Here is a 23,865-nt window from a genome sequence, read left to right as displayed (position 1 = left end):
TTTGCTCCTTCGGTTTGCATAAACGATCCCATGCCAACCAATGAATTTTCCTATTCTCCTAGTTGCTACCCCACCTAAACTTTGCACACATTTGATGAAGAGATGCACAAAATCCTTTTAGAAGTAGAAAGCAGCTCATTAAATAAGAGGGTAAAGCTTGATGACCGCTCTTAAGGTTTTGTAGTGATCAATCTCAAGTTTCTTCAATTTACATAATGGACTCTAACTAATAAGTATTACATGTTGACTTAGAATAATTACGTCGATAGCCACATAATTGTAGTATTTATAGTAATAATATATATATATATATATATAGAGAGAGAGAGAGAGAGGTTTTGTAGTGATCAATCTCAAGCTTCTTCAATTTACATAATGGACTATAACTAATAAGTATTACATGTTGACTTAGAATAATTACGTCGATAGCCACATAATTGTAGTATTTATAGTAATAATAATAATAATATAATATATATATATATATATATATATATAGAGAGAGAGAGAGAGAGAGAGAGAGTCATTGATGATTAGTGGATGGTGCTGTTGACAGAGGTGGTCATGGCCATTGCAAGAGACAGATGAAAAGAGAATGTGTAATGAGTAAAAAAGAATATGAGTAAGATTGGAATTTGAATATATGAAATAAGGTCGAAATAACAAATAAGAAGATCTTACTATAGAAAATTACACACAAGTGTTATTTTGAAACTTAAATTAGCCATAAGGCCACCAAAGTTTTCTTGTACATAAGGCCACTTGTCTCTCTAAATTATTCCCTCCCTGACAATTTTACCCTTCATGGAAAAATAACTAACTCCATTGATCAATCTCTCGCCAAAATGTGAAGAGATTCATTCTTTCTCTCGCCGACGAGAAAACCTTTTCTCACCATCGTGCCCGGCTCTGGCAACTCCCTTCCTCACCATCTCACTCGGCTCCGAAAATTGCCTGGAGGACCTCTCTCTCTATGGCCGATTCCATCTCCATCACCGTTCTTAGTCGAAGCCAGAGTATATTCTCACAGTCTCTGCGCACGAGGACAACGTCACCGAAAAATGGCTCATCGATGTCCTTAAATCCACCGCCTCTAACACCAATCCAACTATCTCACCATTCCGCAACACAAGGCGAGAAGGATGAAGATGAAGCTAATCTGATCTGATCGGTGTCTTCGATATCGCCGTGTCGTTCAACTCCAGCAACCTTACACTCCTCATAGAGATACGAGGTCGTCGGTGTCCTCTAATTCATCCTGAGCGGATTCCAGATCGGTGTCCGACTAATCGACTGCTCTTCTTCTTCTTCTTCTTCTTGGAAATCTGCTCCGGCCACCTGGCAAGAGGTCCTCCAGGAGATTTCCGAGTCCTTTGAGAAGATCCTGCATGCGTGGGGACATACGTGAACAAATTGGCGATGCTGGGGTTAGTCGGAGTCCTGGATTTTTAGCAGGCTCTGACGGCGGCTGCCGCTGATGGAGTAGAGGTCGCCGACGAGCACATTAGGGAGGGCGTGGCTGCTATGGTTGTGGAGACTTTGTTCCCGGGTCATTCTGACCCGTACAGTACAATCTCGACTCGGGTAACTTCGGCTGCATTTGGAATTGGTCGGTCTATGTTTTCGTTGTGCTAGCTTTTTGGTTTTCTTATAGATTTGTGGTTTCAAACATGAATTGTTATTGTTTTTGGAGAAGGTAGAAACTCCTGTATTGTTATTTGTCATTCAATTTGATAGCTTTGGTTTGATTTGTGTAATTACTATAAATATTATAGTTGTTTTGATTTCTGAGTAGCTTTCGTATTGTTTTCAGTTATGGTAATGAAATTGGATCTTAATTTTATACCTCATTGTTCAATTTTGATGTTATGGTATCTATGTTTCGAGCTAATTTCATTTTACCTCCCTAACATTTACATGTTAAATCAGTTGTGGCCCTGCACTTTTAATTTCATCACATGTATCCCTATGCTTTCCAATTTAATCAACCATGTCCAATAATTCATTTTTTTGTCAAGTATTTTGTAAATTGAAAATGTGGCTCTAATGGGCTCCCTTGTATGATGACGATTCAATAATGTGGCATGCAAAATTATATCGTATGTGACAACAATTTCAAAATACATCACACAATATTTGTCAAAAAAGCTAAGGGTTAGACAAGATTGATTGAAATTGGTAAGTACAGGGGCACGCGTGATGAAATTAAAAGTGCAGGGGCACAAATGATTTAAGGTGTAAAGATCAGGGAGGTAAAATGAAATTTGCCCCTATGTTTCTAATGGTGTTTTATTCTAGTTTGTGTTTTTGTTTTTATGGTTGAATTCTGGCACTATTTTCCTTGCACTTACATCATTTCAGAAAGAGAGTGTTAATGTTTAAGACTGAGCGGTGGCCCAAGTCTTTGGTTAACGCTGATCCGATGGGCGGATCGCTACTTATGTTGTGATCGGTACTTCCGCTACCTGTCAAGTAAAATACAAAGGGTGTTAGAGAGAGACCGCGTTGGGCGGTCTTCTCTTCTCCGATGCCTAAGTTAGTCAATGTATTTGTGTTGACAGAATAACAGTAGGTAAGTAGCAAATGCATAATTAATGAGGAGAGATGAGAGAACCTTTTATAGGTGGGGAAGAGGCTGATCTCTTCCATGTTTTCGATGTGGGACTGATTTGCTTCAGTTCCCAGCTTCTGGAGCTTCAGATGCCATCTTGACGTGGCGGTGAGCCAGGGCTCAAGCGGTAGCCTGCTTGGCTTTGTTTCCTTAGGTCACTCCGCTGGTGGGAGTTGGTACCGCTGGTGGTAGCATGAGCGTGGCTCGTTAGAGCTAATTAAGCTGGGCAAATGCTCATGTAAGTACAGAGAGCAAGTGAAGCAGTTTTCAATGTAGGTGAGAGTAGCTTTCGGAGTTGGTGAGAGTAGCGTTTTGTTATTGGTGAGAAGAGTTTTTGATGTTGATGAGAGTATATTTTGTTGTTGGTGAGAGTAACTTTTGGTGGTGATGATTGTAGCCTTTTGTGGTGGTGATAGTAGTTTTTGATGTTGGTGAGAATAGCTTTTGTCGGTAGTGAAAGTAGTTTTTTGCGGTGGTGATAGTAGCTTTTTGCGTTTATGTGAGCAGGTTTTGTTGATAGTAAGAGTAGTTTTTGATACAAGAGTAGCTCTCTAATGTTAGTGAGAGTAGCTCGTTGGTGTTGGTGACAGTAACTTTTATTGTTGGTAAGAGTAGCTTTTGGTGTTGGTGAAAGCAGCTTTTGCTGTTGGTGAGAGTAGTTTTCTGGTGTTGGTGAAAGTAGCATTTGTTGCTGGTGAGAGCAGTTTTTGGTATTTGTGACAGTAGCTTTTGTTGGTGGGGATAATAGCTTTTTGTTTTGGGAGCATAGGTTTTTTGGTAAGGAGTAGCTTTTGTTGTTGGTGATAGTAGCTTTTGTTATCTTGCTGGAGGTTGGAAGGTGCAGCTTTTCGATAATCATGTGTTAAATGTGTTTAGTTAAAAAACAAAGTCGAAGTAATTGTCTAATCAACCGTAACCTTTAGGTGTGACCTTCACAAAAGTTGCAGAGTTGGAAGGTGCAGCTTTTCGATAATCATGCTCATTTCTCTTATTACAAGGGATCATTTTCTAACTTTCTAATTTGTGTATTTATAATTGACTTGGTGACTGATTTTGGAAAATTTTCTTTTGGAGAGGTTCAGTTAATCTAGGATATGGAATATTTTATTAAAGAGTCCTGCAACCTAGTTGGGAAGGAATTGCATACTCTTCCCACCAGTTTATATTATCATTTAGAAGATCAATACGAATAACTAGCTTATGACCTATTGTCGCAAAAGAAGTCTCTGGATACCCACTGTTATGGTAATACTAATGAAGAAAGTTATCCATGAGAGGATTATTGTTAGAATAACAGTCAGGAGTTCTGGAATGTATATTTGGATTGCTTTTGAATGGTTGGCACTCCTGAGTATTGGATGGTGCCAACTTTTAATTCCCCTCATGGCACCCTCATTTTTCTCCTTTTACTAAGTCTGTGGTGGTGGACAAAACTAAATTCTTTTCGAGTCTTCCTTTATACTGTTATTTCCTAATCTTCGGTGTTATCCAGGAAGTCTGTTTTTTGGACAGTAAGATCTGGTTTCGTCTTAAAACTAAACAAACGCATAAAAAGGAAAAAGGCAAAAGAGTTATAGGTTCTCCTTCGTAATGGGGTTATAAGCTTTTCATTAGTTTTCTTCCATCCCTTATGTGAGGTTTCTTGGAGTATGAATTCTAGGAGGTATGTAAGTGATAGAGAAATGATACAATTTGACATCAAGCATTAATGATGTTGCTTGTGTTCCGACAATAGAGTTAGGGTTGTCCAGGGTTCTGTGTTTTTTTTTTTTTTTGCATGTCCTTTCTTTCGTTGTTAGAAAATCCAACCATAACCTTTGGTCCTATAGTTTATTTGGAAAGCTGGGTTACCACCAAAGTTTAGTTTCTGAGAGTGTAGCACCTTTTTCCAAGTAGCGGTTTGATGGGCAAGAAGATATAGAATGGGGTATCTGAGAGTGAAATACTGGGTGTCTTGTGAAGGTCATGAGGGTTCTCACTTGCAGAATTGGCCTTTGGGTGCCCATATTGTGGCCTCTCTCCTGTTCAGGAGTGAATTCAGATTTCAGCAGACATTATCGTTTTTGTTTCTTCACCCAGGTTCTCTTAGAACTCCAGAGTCCAAAGTCTGCAAAGCAAGGGGTATCTTATTTTGTTGAGTTTGGAAGGAATATGACCATTGGTTCTTCGATTCCACTCGGTAAGACCAGAAGCAACATTCTTAGTTTTAAGTTGGCAGAGCCCTCCCTTTTAGTCCGCTCCTCCTTAAGAATTTCTTCGCAACCTACTTGGTGTATCCAATATTCTTCAAAGAAAAACCTTCTTTTTCTCTTAACCCACTTCCAGTCTTTAGCTTCTTCTCCCAGCTCAATTAATATTGGAAGTTGGTCAGAGTTATAGTTTTGGATATGATGGGAGTGGACATGATAGAAATTTAAACACTCTTCATTGACAAAAGCTTTGTCCAACCTCTCCAACACCAACTCATCACCCTCTCTCCTATTACTCCAGGTGAAAATCTCTCCTTCAAAAGGCACCTCTCTCAAGTCACAATCGTCAACCGCATCCCGAAAGTTCGCCATGAAACTGTAAGGTCTCACCCTTTTGTCTTTCTTCTCCTCATCTTTTAAAATCTCATTAAAGTCACTGCAAATCATCCACGTCTCATCGCTCACAGTTCTAAGATGTCAAAGAAGCTCCCAAGAGTGGTGTCTGTTTCTTTGAACCGGACTGCCATAAAAGCATGTGGCTCTACAAGTATTGTTATCACGCCATTACAACTCTAGCATCAATATGACCTTGAGACCAAGTAATGGGTTTAATGTCCAATCATTCCTTCATAACAATGCCAAACCTCCACCTCCTTTTCTACTTTTGCTAACTGACCAATAATTATACAAATCCAACATTCTTACAACTCCTCCATTTGGTACACTGACTTTCTAGTTTCCATTAGGAAAACTAGATCTGGCTTTTAACCCTAATTAAATCTTGTAGGGCTCTCATCGTCCATAGGTTGCTGAGACCACGGATGTTCCAACTTAGGACTAACATTGCTCGTGATGGGTTCGAGTACCGGAACCCATCATGGTGTCTGCCATAACGGCATCGAACAAATGTCCTTCTTGAACAGTAACCTTCTCCACCATTTCTCCATGCAGGGTGTTGCCTTCTTCGATAGAAATAGAACCCTCCCTCTCTGATAAATCGATTGAAGGGATGACACTGCTTTTTGGTCCAGGCCCAAAAGGTTTTGCTGCCCTAGCATATGTCTTCCACTTCTTGGGCTTTTGGGCTTGGTGCATGGTATTAAAATCTGCCAAATCAAGAAGGGCCAACTCACCTCTACACTTTACTTCTTTCTCACCACCTAAACTTGCTTTTGGGTTTGAGTATACATCCCCACCTTACTTCTTTCTAACTATTCCGGCAATAGAGTCTTCAAAGTCCGGCGCTTTTAAAACCCAAGCTGGTTTCATTGGTTCAAAGAACCGTTCAACCCTGCGGTTTCATTGGTATTGTATATTGATCCATCATCTCCCGCCTTCAAGAAAGGACCAAATTTATGGTGTTGTGCCAGTGAAAGAGATTTGTTTCTCAGGCTGCACTCTTCATCTCGGTGGTCAAACCGCCTACAGATGAAACAAAAATTTGGGAGACGTTCGTATCACAACTTGAGGAAATATGGCTTAGCGTCAATCCTAATTCTAACAGCTCTCTGTATGGGTTTATAGACATCAAGACCCACGCGGATTCTTAGATATTTTGTCTGACAAACACCTTCCTCCCCCAGATCAGTCTCCCTATAAACAGCTAAAGCACGCCCAACTGTTTCCCCAATTTCCTCAGTTAGATCATCTGGATCAAGCCCACAAATGTGAACCCAGAAATTTTCAAAAATTAAGGGGATTTGCTATGAGGGTGCCTTGCCATTGGCATCTGCTAGGATTAGCAGAGATTTATCAAATGACCAAGGGCATCCCATTAGTGCATCTGCTTTATCTCCTCAGAGGATACCTCAAAGATGAGTTTTCCACCACCCAAATCTCCGACTCTAAGCTTCTTATCACTCCAGAGCAATTTGAAGATTTTCAAAAGGCCATCATGGCAGATTGGTTTTAGACTCATTACCTGCCCAACAAGAAGGTGGCGACACGTCTGCTACCCGCTTCCCCTCTCTCCACGACTATTTATGTCTGCTCCTTTTCTGACAAGGTGAAGTGTGTAGCAAAACGACTAGCAAGGTCCTCCATTTTTGAGAAAACCCAAACTAAAACTTCTTCAAATAAAAGACAAGAGCATCCAAACCATAGTGCGGCTCTCATACAAGATATAGAAACAAAACATGCTAGAATAAGGTTGGTGGGGCTAAGGATTAATTATGTGGAAGGGAATGGGTGGGTATGGGAAAGAGAATATTAGGTGAGGGATGGTGGCATAGTAAAGGAACTGGAGGAGGAATTGGATTTAGTTAATGAGAGGTAGAGCAAGACTAAGGAAGGTTAAGGTAATGAAATGATCACTGATGGTAGTGAAGGTTTTCAGCACACGGTATGACCAGGGAGATCTCTTTCAAGGAATATGGAGACTCTCTCTCAAGGAACTTTTTCGCTCACAATGAGCACTTTTCCATGACTTGATTGGTGGCAAGCAGCTTGAAGATGACAAAACTACTGTATCCTCTCTTAGCTTGAAGCTCTCTAGAAGTGGGAGCAAATCTTCTTCCAAGGGTTGTGTTTTCATCTCATTATCAAAAATTGAAATGGATTCTGTCTTGTGCGTGTGTTTATAATTGATGGGTTGTAATCATTTTGAACTGAACTTCAACTAGGCTAAGAGCATGTCCAGCGGTTTGCAATTGACCGGCCTCCAGCTATGATTGCGGAGGTGGTGATCATGATTTCCCAAAAACTTGTTTCCACCTGTGGTATGTTGACTGGGTTCTTATTGACCTTTCCTGACCCAGGCCAAGAAAAAGGCCAAGCTCTTGACATAAATCCTGACCCAGGCAAGCCGGTCACCAACTCAGCCCAACAGAAGAAGTGGGTGACATCAGGCCTCAATGTGGAGAGAGAAACGCGAGCAGTCTTGTGCGTGCAAGACAATTTCTTGTCCCGTAGCGGGTGGGCCATTGTTTGGCGCGTGCTAGACATGATTTTGTCGCGTAGCGACATTAAATGGGACAACATGATTGCGTAGACGCTAGCCATTGACTGCTTTAGAAACTTGAAACCAATTTTCATTAAATCTGGACCATTGGCTTTAATTAATGAGGAGATCTGACGGTCTATAATTAATCTATATATATATATATATATATATATATATATATATATAACGGTAACAAAACGGTAAGGAAAAAAAATTGTAAAAAATTCTGAAAATTTTCCTATAAATATCTACCATTTATTTTACCTCTCACGTCCAAAAAATTATCTTTCATACAAAGTGTTTATTCCTCCTCCTATAGCTCTCATCTTTCATCTATTTACATAAAATATATTTCAATTTTTCTATAGTTCTATTTACATCAAATATATTATAGACTCCAAACAAACTTTGGAGATTCCACCTTGTGAAAAACCCCAATACTTATTTCCGATGAAGACCCTAATAATTACCGAGATCGTCAAATTGTTCCAAACGATCTCACCTTATCTCGATAAATTTTTCTAGGGCTCACAGGTGGCTTCACTTATTGCAAGATAAATTGTTGGTAACTGTAGGTGGCTCATAATTTGTCCACCAAAAATATTAGAAAAATAGTAAATTGCATAATTATAACATTAATTATCCATAAATCTCCATTATTATAATCTATTTACATCAAATATATTTTAATTTTAAAATAAAAAAATAATAATTCAATGAACAGTTAAAACACTCAATGAAGAGTGAAAATGAACAGTTAAGAATCGATGAACAGTGAAACATGAACAGTCTTGATCGGTCAAGAAAAAAAACGGGTGGAAACTCATATTCAGTGGCAGTGAACAGTTACTTGACTGGTCGACGCTTTGACTTTTCGACCTTGACATTTCTTGACTACGGGTGAACTTGCTCTAAGTGAGAAAGAAGACATGGTTTGCCCTCACAATTTTGACGGAAATCACACAAAAGTAATAGAGAAACTGACAGCATGTACTGTTCTTAAAAATTTCTCTATCTTTTACCTAACCTATCATTTACATTTTTCAAATGACCTATTTTATCATTTTCCCAATATAATAAGCAACTCTTTGTTTGTTTGTTTTTTTTTTTTTGCAGAATAAAATAGGGTTAATTACATGTAAGTGCATCTTTGAATGTTTTTTTAGCCATAGGGCCACCAACTAGTTTTTTCCCTCATAAGGCCACTAGATTAAAAAGGGTGTTATATTTTGGATATTAAAAACTAACATATTTATATAAATGCCACTGGAGGACAAAGTCCACAATCATTCTCTCTCCTCTCCGGCAAGGTCTCCGGCCAACTTTCGGCGGGTCTCCTGCGAACTCCGGCCAACTTCCGACAGACCTCCGGCGAACTCCGGCAACCACAAAAACTACTGTCACTAACACCTAAAGCTACTGTGGCTAGCAACAAAAGCTACTCTGATGAGATTTCCGGCAACCTCCGGCGAGGTCACAAAAACTACTATCACTAGCAACAAAAGCTACTCTAGTAAGATTTCCGGCAATCTCCAATGAGATAACAAAAGCTACTATCACCAACAATAAAAGCTGCTGCTTACCAAATAACCTATGCTCCCCAAAACGAAAAGACACTATCCCCACCAACAAAAGCTACTATTATCAGCAACAAATGATAATCTCACCAACACTAGAAAACTACTCTCACCAACAGCAAAAGCTGCTTTCACCAACATCAAAAGCTACTCTTACCAACAACAAAAGTTACTGTCACTAACACCAACGAGCTACTCTCACTAACATTAGAGAGTTACTCTTGTATCAAAAACTACTCTCACCATCAACAAAAGCTACTCTCACCAACGCAGAAAACTACTATCACCACCGTAAAAAACTACTTTTACCACCGACAAAAGCTACTATCACCAACGTTAAAAACTACTATCACCGTCACAAAAGGCTACAATCATCACCACCAAAAGTTACTCTCACCAAAGACTAACAAAGCTACTATCACCAACTGAGAAAACTATTACCAACCTAACAAAAACTACTATGAAACATTAAAACAACTACAAATTTACAATGCACAATGCTCAATCTTGCATGTATTGCACATATCATAATCGATCAACATCACTTGTATCCATGAGCACCATTCACTAGAGTAAGCTGTAAAATCCATAGGAATTACCAAAATCAAACCAAAGCTATCAAATTGACAAATATCAACAAATGAGTTTCTACCTAATCCAAAAACTGTAACAATACATAATTCCAGGTTTTGAACTTGTAACAAAGCTTTGATCTCTGGAATTAGTACTCTCGTTCTTCCCTACGCCTAATCTCACCATCGAAGACTCATCGCCAAAACGAGAATGATTCAGAAGCTCACTGAGCAAGCCAAAGCGACACTGAGAAAGCAAGGCAACGTTGACGGCGTTCGAATCTGCATTAAGAAAGCAATTCAGAAGCTCACTGAGCAAGCCAAAACGACAAACAAAACCCCGTTTTGAGTTCTAATAGTCTCACTAAACGTCCAAAATCGAAACCGAACAAAAATGAAGTTTCGTCCAGATTCCGAATACTCCGAAACCAAAACAGAGGATTCTAGGGCTCCGAAATGAGAATCGGAAGCAAACAGAGCCGGAATTGAAGAAAAAGTGAGAAGGAGAGAGGTACTACCTGAGTCAGCTCTCGGTGAACAGAGTCCGAGTTGGCATCGTTGAGGCTTTGCAGGAGGAACTGATCGAATCTGGTTCCCAGTAGTCTGCGAAAACTTCAGCATCGCGGAGACGACGAAGCCTGGCAGAGGGAGATAGGGTTTGCTGAGAGAGCGAGCGAGATTGGGGAGGTCGCCGTGCCGGTGGTCGCCGGAATCGGAGGCAGAGATCACGAGGTGATCTGTGATCAAGGAAAGAGAGAGAGCGCCGTGACGGTGGTCTCAGGAATCAAAGGCGGAGATCAAGAAGTGATCTGTGATCGAACGTCGACGATCAGGTGCTTTACCGGTGAGCTTGTGAGGTCTGAGGTCTGCAACGGTGAAGGGGAGAGAGAGAGGCAACGACGTCGTGTGGGTTTGTGAAGGGGTCTGCAACGAGAGAGAGAGAGAGAGAGAGAGAGAATGTGTGGAGCAGAATGGTGGCTGTTATTGCAGCTCGTTTCGATAAGGTAGAAGGGCAAATTGGTCAAGCGGGGAAAAAATTGAAGCATTAGGTGGCCTTATGAAGACAACAAATATAAGATGGCCTTATGACTAATTAAAATTTCAAAAGATCACTTGTGTGTAATTTTCTAAATAAAATAAGCAACCCCTTGCTTTGCAGACTTTGGACTCTAGAGTTCGGAGAGAACTTGGGGAAAGAAACAAAAACGCTAATGTCTGCTGAAGTCTGAATTCACTCCTGAACGGGAGGGAGAGAGAGGCCACAAGATGGGCACCCAAAGGCCAATTCTGCAAGTGAGAACCTTCACAAGACACCCAGTGTTTCACTCTCAGAGACCCCATTCTATATCTTCTTGCCCATCAAACCGCTACTTGGAAAATGGTGTTGCACTCGTGCAGTCCAAGCGTACCAGCCAAGAACCCTTTTTATCAGCTTCTCTGTCAGATTCTCTTTTGGTAGAGAAGCTTTTGTTGGGTTTGAAGCAAGGTAATCTCAATCATCTGCGTAACTATCTGTTTCGGTTAAACCCACTTCTTGTTGTTGAACTTGTTTCCCGTTGCCGTGAAAATCTGCATCTGGGTCTGAAATTCGTTGACTTGATTATGTTAAATTGTCCGAATTTCAAGCACTCGTCGCAGTCTTTGAGTGCAATGATTCACGTTTTGGTCAGGGCCCGAAGGGCTTCGGATGCTCAAGCTTTAATGCTTAGAATGGTTAGGAAGAGTGGCGTCTCCCGTGTTGAAATAGTTGAGTCTTTGGTTTCAACCTGTAGCAGTTGCGGCTCTAGCTGCTTCGTTTTTGACTTGTTGCTTAGGACTTATGTGCAAGCTAGGAAGTTGAGAGAAGGGTTCGAGGCGTTTAAGGCATTTAGGAGCAAGGGAGTTGCTATTTCGATAAATGCTGCTAATAGTCTTCTTGGTGGGCTTGTGAAGGTAGGGTGGGTAGATTTGGCATGGGAAGTGTATGGGGAAGTTGTTAGCAGCGGGGTTCAGTTAAATGTTTATACACTAAACATTATGGTTAATGCCTTGTGTAAAGATGGCAAAATCAATAGGGTTAAATTGTTCATATCGGACATGGCTGAGAAGGGGGTTTGTACAGATATTGTGACATATAATACTCTAATCAATGCCTATTGTCGTGAAGGGCTTGTAGAAGAAGCTTTCCTGTTGAAAAACTCTATGGCTTCTAAGGGTTTGAGGCCGGAGCTTTTCACATACAATGCTATCATAAATGGATTATGTAGGGTAGGAAATTCTGCAAGGGCAAAGGAAGTTTTGTATGAGATGTTGCAGAATGGATTAAGCCCTGATACTACTACCTTTAATACACTGCTGGTTGAGAGTTGTAGAAAAGATAATATTTCAGAGGCTGAAGGAATTTTCCGTGAAATGTCATGTAGAGGTGTTGTTCCTGATTTAGTCAGCTTCAGTTCAATAATTGGGGTGCTTTCGAGGAATGGACATAGTGATCGTGCCCTATTATATTTTCAAGAAATGAAAAATGCAGGCTTGGTTCCAGATAATGTGATCTATACTATCCTTATAGACGGATATTGTAGAAATGGCAAGATGTCAGAGGCGTTGAAGTTGCGGGATGAAATGCTTGAGCAAGGCTGCGTGGTGGATGTTATTACCTTCAATACTATTTTAAATGGACTTTGTCGGGAGAAGATGCTTGCTGATGCAGAAAAACTCTTCAATGAGATGGTGGAAAGGGGTGTCTTTCCAGATTTTTATACTTTCACAACACTTATTCATGGTTATTGTAAAAACGGGAATATGGCTAAATCCTTAAGTTTGTTCGAGGCAATGATTTGTAAAAATATCAAGCCTGATATTGTCACGTACAACACATTGATTGATGGATTCTGCAAAGTAGGTGACATGGATAAAGCTAAGGAGCTATGGAGTGACATGGTTTCTAGAAGAATATCCCCTAATTACATTTCATATGGCATTCTTATCAATGGATTCTGTAGCATGGGACTTGTCCATGAGGCACTTCATTTGTGGGACCAGATGATTGAAGAAGGTATCAAACCCACTCTAGTGACTTGTAATACTGTCATAAAGGGCTATAGCCGCTCTGGTGACACAGAAAAGGCATATGAGTTCTTAGGCAAAATGATTTCAAAAGGAATTGGTCCTGATAGTATTACTTACAATACTCTGATTAATGGATATGTAAAAGAAGAAAACCTGGATAAAGCCTTTTTTTCAGTTAAGGAGATGGAAAAGCAAGGACTACTGCCAGATGTGATTACATACAATGTCATTCTATATGGGTTCTGTAGACAGGGTAGACTGCATGAAGCTGAGTTAGTTTTGCGAAAGATGATTGAGAAAGGTGTAAATCCTGATAGATCCACTTATACGTCATTGATAAATGGACATGTGTCCCAGGACAATTTGAGAGAGGCATTCCGCTACCATGATGAAATGCTGCAGAGGGGATTTGTACCAGATGATGAATTCTAGTTATTGGTTTTTCTCTTGTAGCTCAAGGTGGATATCTCTCCTAATTTCCTCTTTCTTAATTATAATCAGCTATGCCACTATAATGTTGTTACTATACAGACCTTGTTTCCTGTTAACTTGTAATGAAGGTGGTTGTCTTGGCAAATTCATTTTTGATGGATAACTGTTTTCTTGACCTAAAAAAAAAAAAAGATGGACAAGTGTTTTTAAATAATGGAGATACAATATTTCTGTTTTACAGGGTTCACTGGATATAGAGAAAATATACTCACTATGATAGCTACGATCCTGAATTCAGGATACTTGATCTTCATCAGCTTATCACTAGGTATAAATATATGGCATAAATTGAATATTTGTGGATTCATGATGTCTTACTCACTTCCAAAAATTTGGTTGCTTCTAATCTTAGTTGTCCATATTTTTTGAAACATGAACGTACAGTTGTACATGCTTTTTAGTCTCAGACTCTCAGTGACATTCACATAGTTGAATTTTTATATATATCAAAGTGAAATCTATGATTTCTACAATTTTTGCACATTAACAATTTACCTTTCCGGTTTTCACTGCATTAGAGTTCCATTTCAGCAATTCAATATTGATGTCAACAGAAAAAGGTGGGAAAATAGAAAAGGAGAATGTTGTGGATAAGAAAAGGTGGGTTGTTGTCTATGACTGGGGTTTAGATGAAAGAAATTTTAGTAATATGGGTTAGGGTTTATATCTAGGGTTTAAAAGAGAAAGTAAAGGAGGATATGTCCAGGCTAAGCCCTCATTTGTGTTATTCAGGCCTTCCTTAGGGCAGTAATTGGATGAATTGAGGAGAGGATGTCTTTGCAAAGTAGTATATTGAAAACAGGCTAGATCTTGGGACTAGTTTTGTAACTTTACCTTTTCTTTTCAACATCACTTGAAACCCATTTGATATTTGTAGGCTATTTATTGGTGTATCTTTGAACTTATTTTCTTAAATTTTTCCAAGCAAATTTATTTTTGAAATTTGCCTTCTTTTATTTGTTTCTTACCTTTCTTCTCCCTCATTTATATTTTTTCCTCTTTGAGGAACAGTGGCTTGACTTAGAATTTCTACTTCTCTATCTAGTATGAAGTGGAACCAATATATAGTGACTTGAACTAATCTACAGCTTATAAGTTGGTGCATCTCCATAATATCTGGTGATTGATAACTTAAAGGAATCGGTTAGAATTGTTAAATTGTGAATATAATATACCTAGTGTGTTTTCATCTGCCCTTATCCTTGAAAATTCCTTGCTCCTGATGTATGGCTGTTAAATTGTCTAGGTATAGTATATTAGTTAGCCGGTAATCTGTGATTCCATGTCAATTATAAGTTACACTAAGAAAATTAGTCCGATAACTAAGCCTTAATTATGAAATCTATATCAAGATTAATTATAAGAATGCAAGTGTCCTTAGAGCTTGCTCTTGGGTCCCTTTTCTTTCTTTTTTTTTTCCTTCTTTTTTTGTTTTCCCACTTTTGGTGCAAGTGATGCAACAAAGTACTTTGTCATGGTTATCATTAATTTTTGTTGCTTTAAATAAATTTTAATATCATAAGACTTTTAAGCATAATATAGAGTGATCAATTTCTAGATTTTTCTCTGTACATTCCTTTTCTTTATTTGTAGTTTTGAAGTAACAACGAACTTGTTGTAGTGGATAAAATAGTGGGTGCTTGCCCATGTGAATATGATGTAGATTTGTTTTCTCTTTGTAAACACTAATGGTTATCACATTTTTATAACCAGCATTCACATTTTAAAATTGTTTTTGTTGCTGATGTGCAAGAATTGAAAGGAATTTCATTCAAAGTTTCATCTTTTATTGAATATATTTCTTGAGTGTACGGGCTTTACAATTTTAGGGTGACAACTTAGATTGATAAATACATTTGCATCTTGCTGTTTCTGGTACTTCATTGAAAGTGATTCGTTGAACTTAAGCACCAAACGAGTGAGAGAGATATTTTGGTGCTTTCCCTGTTTTCTGGTTGACTTTGTTTCCTATATATAGAAATCACTATATAAGATAAATAACTTTGTATAAATAACACTGTTTCTGGCTTTGTGTATTGGTGTCCTGTCCTCTTTGGGATAGTGTGACCTGAAAATCAATAACTGTTTGATAATGAGCAATCAATAGTGGTCTATATTTGTAGATGACTGAGTCCCTTGAATTTGGCTGGCAAAACTAGTTTTGTCTGAATGTTTTGCTGTTTTAAGTTGCTTTTCTTTTTAACGCCGGTCATGAAGCAAATTTTTCTAATTAAAATTTTGTTGCAGGTCTGAAGATGTGAAATGGCCTCATCCCGTAGAAACTAGAAAGTTTGGAATTGATACTATAATGGGAAAGAGGCTATTGAAGGGGAGAATCAAATGGGCCTTTCATGTGCCCGCTGAAACAGAACATGCAAATATGCAAGAGAGCGCTCTTTCTAGCATTCATTTGTTGTGCTTGGAATAGTGCAATATCTGTTCTTGGTGTTCAGAAGCTAGTCTGCAGTTGAGTTTGCGGTGATACAGCTGCTTCTGTCTCAATTTCTATTATCTCCGCTGTGGCAGTTCAGGTTGGAGAGGAGAAATTTCAGGTATCAACGAGCCAACGAGGATCTGTCTGAGAGATGAGATTTAAAGATGGAGAGAAATTTATGAATTTTCTTGTATCCTTTTAAGATCAAGAAATGAGTTGTTTTGCACCCGAAGAAAACGAGTATAAGGAACTTTTCTTGTATCCTTTTAAGATCAAGAAATGAGTTGTTTTGCACCCGAAGAAAACGAGTATAAGGAACTTGGGTATGCACCGCTACTCAGCCGGTGTCTTCTTCTTTCTGTAAAATTAACGGCTTATAGTAAATCTCATTTTGTCCATTTTAACTACAAATAACTCGATGGAAATGAAGTGAAATGCTAATATGTGGACTACTTCAAACTTTTGTTGTTTAATTTACGGTGCAGTTTCATTTACACTAGTCCAATGGCGGGGATTATATAAGAGCATGTGCAATTCATGTGTATTTGTTAGAGACGTCAGTGTCTTGCTTTCTCTGTTTATCTATGTTCAGTACTTGTGCACTAGAAAATGCACGCTCCTACGGGAACCCGTTATTTTAACTAATTAAGTAATTAGTCATAATTTAATTGTGGCTGCTGGTTTTGTCTTTTAATTATAGTTAGAAATTGGATATGGTATGATTGTATGAACATATAATCTTTGTGTTGTCGCTTGATTGACATATTTTTTAGATAAGAATGAACAAATGACAATGATCTGAGTCTGCTAGCCGGAAATTTGCTACAAGTCTATGGGATGAACTAAACTAATAGCCTGTCGTTTTAACTAATTAGCATATTTTTGTCATGTTTTAACTTGAACTACAAAACATGAAACTCATATGCTCGAGTGATATCATACAATATACAATCATCAACAGAGGACTGCTCACATAAAGTTATTATAATTTCAGTTTTTAAATTTAATACATGTTGTTGTGATGCATTTCTGATAGTGCCTTAAAACTGTTCCTTAGAGTAGCAAGACTGATCATCAATATTCAGAGTTGGTGAAACATATTTGAGCAAAATAATATTGTGGACAGTCTTGGGTTTAGGTTTTAGAATTTATATTAGGACATTATATTGGGATAGTTGTGCGCACTTGTTGAGCTGCCCTAATAATAACATTATTGAGCTTCGTTTTGGATTTAGGATTTAGGATTTACATTTGCAGATTATGCTTGCTGTTGATAAGGGTACGTACAATATTTGAAGAGATAGGGCACTTTTATCCTTGTAATAGGACTAAATATACGTACAATATTTCTTCCACTAACTAAAGTCAATTAATAGCTATCAAAATTTTATCATGTGTCAAAATCAGGATAAAAGGTCAATTTTGTACATATATTATACTGTAAACATTGTGCTCTATAGTTATGGGGCTTGAGCAACTCCAACAGCTTCCCTAAATTTTTTGCTCCAACAGATTCCCTATAACTATCCTCATTTTAGGGATAGTTGAGGAAAGAGAAAACCAAATTCCTTAAATTTACAGTAATTTTTAAAATTTTAAGGAAGAATTATGGAGATTTTATAAATTACTGTAAAATACAGAATCTGTTGGAGTTTGGAAAAAAAAAGATGTTAAAGCTTTAATTTTTACTTCCCTATAATACAGAAATTATAGGGAAACTATTGGAGTTGTTTTTAATATATTATGGTTACTATCGCTATTGTACTTGTCATATGAACAATTCTAATCAAAATTGATTAATCTTATCACATGAACAACTCCACAAGCTAGAGAAAGAAGAAACTAATCATTGTTTCATATACTATACTCTTATTTAATGACAAAATGATGTAGCAACTTTGACTATGAGACATTCTGGCATCTATGGGCCATAAGTGTGTATGTGTGTGTGTGTGTATATATATATATATATATATTTATACAGATTTTATTCAGAGCGGAGCTCCGCTCTGAAATTAACGTGTGAAATTTGAGTTTTCGGTCACTTTTCGATCGCATATCCACATCTCGACCGTTCAGTTTTTAGGTACTAGTGTATAGATCATCTCTGCAAATTTTCAGCCACATTGATGATCATTAAGGCATTGATAACTGCTTTAAAGCTAGTACGGTTCAAGTTGACAGATTTAGTCCGTCCATTGGTTTAAGCGAGTTAGATACCTTAAAGACCATCAATTTGGCTGAAATTTTGCAAAGATGATCTCTACATTAGTACCTAAAAACTGAAAGGTTGATATGTGGATATGTGACCGAAAAGTGACCATAAATCCTAACCTCGCTCTAAAATTACCTCGCTCTGGATGATTTGTACTCATCAAATGGTTTCTACCTGATTTGTAGAGTTCTTTCTTTCACAAACTTGAAGGCGAGGTTCATTGGAACGCAATAATTGTAATACAATAGTATAGTATAGTATGTGCTATTGTATTCAATTGGAGACTCTTAAACACATTCTTAATCATCGTAAAATTTTATGGTCATCAAAAGTAATTTTAAAATCTTTTGTTTGTAAATAAATTCATAAGACCGGATTCTCTTTTTAGCATAATTAGTAAAATACGGGATGTGTATAATACGTGAAAATTACATACGTGTATTATTCGAACATTTCATCAAATAATTCAATAAAAGTTTGACAAAATATTTTTAAGTAATTCATTTTGTTATATTAATTTGTATCCATTTTTGTTCAATAATATGTGTAAAATACGAAGAAAAAAAATGAAAAAATCAATTTTTAGTACGTGTATTATATTTTTGGCTTCAAAAATACTAAAAATTTAATGAGACCCTTCTATAAATACAAAATACAGAAGTAATTTTAAAAATAAAAGTCAATACATGTTTTATTTGCATATTATATGAAAAATTACATACTAACAGTCTTTTTAGTTTGAAGTAAATGTCGGGACAGGAGTAAGACAACTATATCTGTGTACTTTTCTTAACGACTCCATGTATTCGAGGACTTTTTAATGTCCACAAGCATGAACAAGTCAAAAGACGATTTTGAATAAGAAAGTTACTAGGAGTGAGACTTAAAAGGACAAAATTGTACAATGAATTTTAGCAGGAATTTATTTATTTTTCTTTTCTTTTCTTTTGGTCAAGAAACGTCGCATGATTCAATGTACTAAATCTTAGCAGTATGTGGTTTAGAAAAGCCACATGCTTATTTAAAGGGCCAAGTGGCCAACCGTTTTTGTTTGAACAAATTGGTTCATCACGTTCATATGTATTCTCTTTACTGCTAAAACACGGCAAAATATAAAATGATCACGGAAAAGACCATTTAATAAAGCGTGATAAACAAAAAAAGGCAAATATACACGCATATATACTGCTAGGGGAATGCGATACATACTTAGGTGAATATACTTCATGATGATACGTATACCAAAAGAAAAAAAGGATGAAAAGAACGTATACATGATGATACATGCATATACGTGTGATCATATATAGATACGTATATAAACTTACCAGAAAAGTGAAAAACCAAATAACATGTATATATACGTGAGTACATGAATGTGATATGCATTAACGTACATATATTCTGCAAGGGAATGTGGATATGATGGTTCATATATGCATGGGGGAGGATCAACGTATTGTGCCTGTTCCAGCATAAATAGCAGACACATACAAACAACTTGGCTTAGGTGAATATTACACGATCCATGAGCCCTAAATTTAGGACGAAGCCTTGGTATATATCTAATCTGACTAGGGCAAAGTTGCCAAAATGGGCGCCTGCTGGCTATTATTCGCACGTACGAGGACACACATGTATGAGAGAATGCTTGCATTAATTTCATTTTAGGGTAACAACTAACAACCAAGTCCCTTCTAAATTTAATTCTAATCGAAACTGAGAGTCAAACAGACAACAAACATATGTGGAATGGGAGCTTACGTACAGTTTGTGTCAAGTGCATGTGACACTTAGTTACTTGTTTCAAATCTTGAATATTGTCTAAATAGATAGTTCCATACGCAATTGGTTAGGTATGTGCTATCATTTCTAAATAACGTCTAAATTCATTCGAATGAACTAAAAATAAATGAGAAAATTAAATATAAACCCAAAAATTCAACCTTCTATTAGAAAAAACCCATATACATACTTTTCTTTTAGTTTACACCCAAATCACATTGATAAACCTTCTATATAGAGTGATTCATAAAAATAAAAATAAAACCTTCCATATAAACTATAGGCCTATATATAATCAATATTTTTCCTTATTTTCATGTATATCTAATTTGCCCTTTTACATTCTCTCAAATAATACATGTCTAATGTACCTACTAAATATGTATATGTAGGTAGGGCTTAAATAATAGAAACGTTCAAACTTAATAGAAATTGACACACAATGATATATACCACAATCATAGGTGTAACATTTTTGTTTATACAATCATAGGGATAATATAATAGAAAACCTAACAAAGAGGTATGATACAGAAAATAATGATAAATTCTAATACAAAGATGTTATACGAAACCCATTAACATTTAGGCTGTAATCAAATGTATAAACCAAAAACTAAGCCTCCTATATGTTAGATACATACCTGAAATCAAATTATCTAGAAAAAAAAAAAAAAAAGTATTCTAATGATCAGGTACCTTTTTAGTACATACCTTACAAATAGAATAACTGTATAATATGTTATTAACCTATGTTTGCTTTCCATTCAAGTGTTTATATGAAAAATATAACATACCTTTTATATAGAAAAAATCAGATATAAACCTCGATCTAGGTATTGATTACCAGAGCTTCAATCAATGATCTAGTTCATCAAGTGTATTTGTTTAGAGCTTGTAGCATATTAAGAAATTTTTGACAAAAACATATTTTATTTTCTATGTCACTTAATGAGAATTTATTTATGTAATCAACTTAATCAACAGATTTGGGTATATATTAAAAAAAATTATAGATGGGTTTAATCTAATAGGTGTAATCAAATTTGGGTGTAATATAAAATGCCCCAAAATAAATAAATTATTGATGTTTTCTTTAATTACCCTACATGTGATTTGAGGTTTAAATTAGAGAAGTTGATATGGCTGAAGCTCTTGCACTATTAGTCTACTACCGGTAAGGTTCTGTGATTTTAGCCTTAGGATTAATCTAGACATGGACTGTACACTGGTTAATGGGTTATATACGACCATTTTTCAGCAAAAGGCAAAACTCTAGCTATTGTTTGAAAAGGCACGTAGTATTGATAATACAATATCTCAACACTTTTCTCCGTGTACTTTAGAGCAAGTCCATCCGTTGAAGTTGGCTGGTCACGACTATTCATTATTTTCTGTCTTTCATTTTCACATTTTTTCTTAACCAGTCAGATATTGTTCACAAAAAGTCATCAAATGTCAGTTTGCAGGTCAAAAAACTGACCCAGAGTGACTTTTTATGAACATACATCTGACTGGTTAAGAAAAAAAATAGAAATGAAATGTAAAAAATAGTTAATAGTCTTGACCAGCCAACTTCAACGGGTGGACTTGCTCTTATAATTCTGAAGCATGCATGGTTGTTCCTACTCTCAACAATTATTTCGTCGTGCCGCTCGATCTAAATATTTTGTTACATATGAATGCTCATAGCTCATACTGCACATTACCGTTTTTGAAAGTAGAAATATAATGTTAGGCCAATTATTTTTATATTTTTTTTAAGTGAGTCATTTATATATATATTTGAGAACTGAGACCGAGAGATTGTCAAAGCTAGCCGACATGGATGACCACCGACTTATATCTCTCAAATCCCATATAAATTTCCCTCCTTATAAAACAAACGATGACTTTCTCCAAGTCAAATCTATCCCCTCCCGGCTTCTATCTTGTATATAATAAACCCCCACTTCTTTTCCCTGAAGCCAACCGTAATCCTAACTTAATTGAAATCTGCTTCTTCCTCCCCTTTCTCTCCGTATGGGTAATGCAGTGTCTCCATGTTTTCAACAAAACTCAAACTCAGCTGTTAAAGTAATCTTTTCCCAAGGCACCACCAGATTCCTCAGAGGAAAACACATCGCCGGAGAGATCATGTTCGAGTTTCCCGACCAAATGGTTTGCCATGCAGACTCCTTCTTCATCGGTCAACCTATTCCGGCCTTGTCCATCGACGACGAGCTTATGCTCGGCCAGACCTACTTCGTTCTTCCCCTCGATCGCTTAGCAGGCAGTGTGCTCTCCGCCTCCTCTCTCGCGGCGTTAAACTCGTCGAGCCCTAAGAATTCTCCGATCAAATTCGGGGAGAGCCCCTTCGAGTACATAAAGGGTTCCAATGGAAAGGTGTTGATCAAAGTTGCGCCGGAGTTCATTACCAGGCTGATTACAAGAGGTCAGGAAATGGAGTCCGAAAGTCCAGGCAATCGTTTTCTCTGTAGCACACCGGAGCTTCAGAAACACTACGAGCTGCTTGTTGGTTCTAAAGAGCAATCGTGGTCGCCCAAGCTTGAAACCATTTCTGAGCATAAAATTAGGTTTTCACCTTGCAGATTCATAGGGGTAGAGTACTGGAAACCGAAAGAAACGCAAGTGTAATTCAATTTACTTCTTCTTCTCCTTTTTTTTTCAGACAGATCGATGAAATCACTTGATTATTCCCTAGTGGCACTGTGGCAGTAATTAGAAGACAAAGAGATACATATGCTTAGTGGCAAAAAGAAAAAAAAAATTGTGTATTCTTGCTGTTTTGTTAATTTCATTCTTGTCAATGGATTAGTTGTTCTTAAAAAAATTGATTCTTTAGTTTGTAACTTGTATATACAGTCACTTATTAACTACGATCTCGGTCTTTTTCCCATATCCATATCCATCTTCTCTTCTTCTTCTTCTTCATTTTTCTTTTTCCCTTTTTTTTGTAATTACTACCTAGTGTGTTGGAAAGATGATGATTATCAGGTGGTTCAGTTCCATCGTTGTTAACTTAACAGATGAATTACGAATGCATGGACCTATTACCATCCTGTTTGGTTAATTTTTTCCTCCTAATGACTAATTATAACATGCATATATTACCATCCTACCTGGTTTATTATCTCCTAATGACTAATTACACCATGCATATTCATGTCTACCCTTGGGCTTTCCGGATCAACAGATTTAGGTGCGGACGTTGACAACAATTCTCCGTTTATTCAGTGAGTGACTCTGCCTCGAATGAGTCCACGGACGGGGGATTTTGAGAACCAGGATATTTCAGTATTAAACTGTTGTCTTCTCAACATACCCGTGTAATGAATGAAGACTGTAAATTCAAAATCTAGAACAAAACTAGAATAAAAAATTTCAATAATTCGAAGAAAAGTTCCTAATTGGCTAGATCTTAAATATGAAACTATTGGGATACCTATGTAACTGCTATATTCGACTACATTAAGCATCTTGTTTTGCTCAGGCCTATTGCTTGGGCAATGACAGTTTACAATTTGTAAATTTGCTTATTGCCTTTGTCTTCTTGTTTTGCTTATCTACTTTCAATCTTTAGTTTTGCTCAACCAGTTATATAGGGTTTGTATTTGAGACTGTTGTTTTGAGTTGCTTTAACGTCATTTAGTTTCAAACATACTTTAATTTGGTTATCAAGTTATCTAGAGTTTTTTTTTGTGAGACTTTGTTGTCTGCGTTACTTTAACCTTATCTTGATAACTCAATCTTTACTTTCGGTCAGCAAGTTACTTTTCACCTTATCTTAAAAAGAAAAATGATAAAATAAAGAGATAAAGAATATAGAGACTAGTAATTAGTGATGTAGAGTCAATGAACTATGAACTAGTAGAACTACGAAATGTCACAATACCCACTCAATTTTGAAGTATTATATGATCGATAAGGGACGTGAATCCAAGGTTCAGCAAAACCATATTTATTCATCTTTTTTTTTTTTTCCTTTTTTTTTTTTTTCT

General features: G+C 37.0%; 2 protein-coding genes across 3 annotated transcripts; both read left to right on the top strand.

Annotated features, from left to right (window-relative positions):
• The first annotated feature begins 11,010 nt into the window (after positions 1–11,010).
• On the top strand, positions 11,011–16,358 carry LOC112167660 (pentatricopeptide repeat-containing protein At5g01110). 2 transcript variants are annotated; one of them, XR_002923880.2, is made up of 3 exons: positions 11,011–13,397; positions 13,612–13,698; positions 15,678–16,358. XR_002923880.2 is itself a non-coding variant. In XM_024304710.2 (2 exons), the coding sequence occupies exon 1, from the start codon at positions 11,157–11,159 to the stop codon at positions 13,368–13,370; it is 2,214 nt and encodes a 737-aa protein (XP_024160478.1). In that variant the 5' UTR covers positions 11,011–11,156; the 3' UTR covers positions 13,371–13,397; positions 15,678–16,358. The 2 variants fall into 2 exon arrangements, 1 of the variants encoding a protein (XP_024160478.1); XM_024304710.2 differs by lacking the exon at positions 13,612–13,698.
• Positions 16,359–21,782: 5,424 nt separating this feature from the next.
• On the top strand, positions 21,783–22,763 carry LOC112166024. The gene has a single exon (XM_024302775.2). The coding sequence runs from the start codon at positions 21,887–21,889 to the stop codon at positions 22,499–22,501; it is 615 nt and encodes a 204-aa protein (XP_024158543.1). The 5' UTR covers positions 21,783–21,886; the 3' UTR covers positions 22,502–22,763.
• Positions 22,764–23,865: the final 1,102 nt, after the last annotated feature.

Source organism: Rosa chinensis, chromosome 5 (genome assembly GCF_002994745.2).
Source record: "Rosa chinensis cultivar Old Blush chromosome 5, RchiOBHm-V2, whole genome shotgun sequence".
Lineage (NCBI taxonomy): Eukaryota > Viridiplantae > Streptophyta > Magnoliopsida > Rosales > Rosaceae > Rosa > Rosa chinensis.
Note: the sequence above shows the minus strand (reverse complement) of the source record. Positions and strands in the feature narration are given on the sequence as shown.

Coding starts and splice junctions, on each gene's coding strand:
- LOC112166024 (XM_024302775.2), top strand. CDS start 21,887: ATGGGTAATGCAGTGTCTCCATGTTTTCAACAAAACTCAAACTCAGCT.
- LOC112167660 (XM_024304710.2), top strand. CDS start 11,157: ATGGGCACCCAAAGGCCAATTCTGCAAGTGAGAACCTTCACAAGACAC.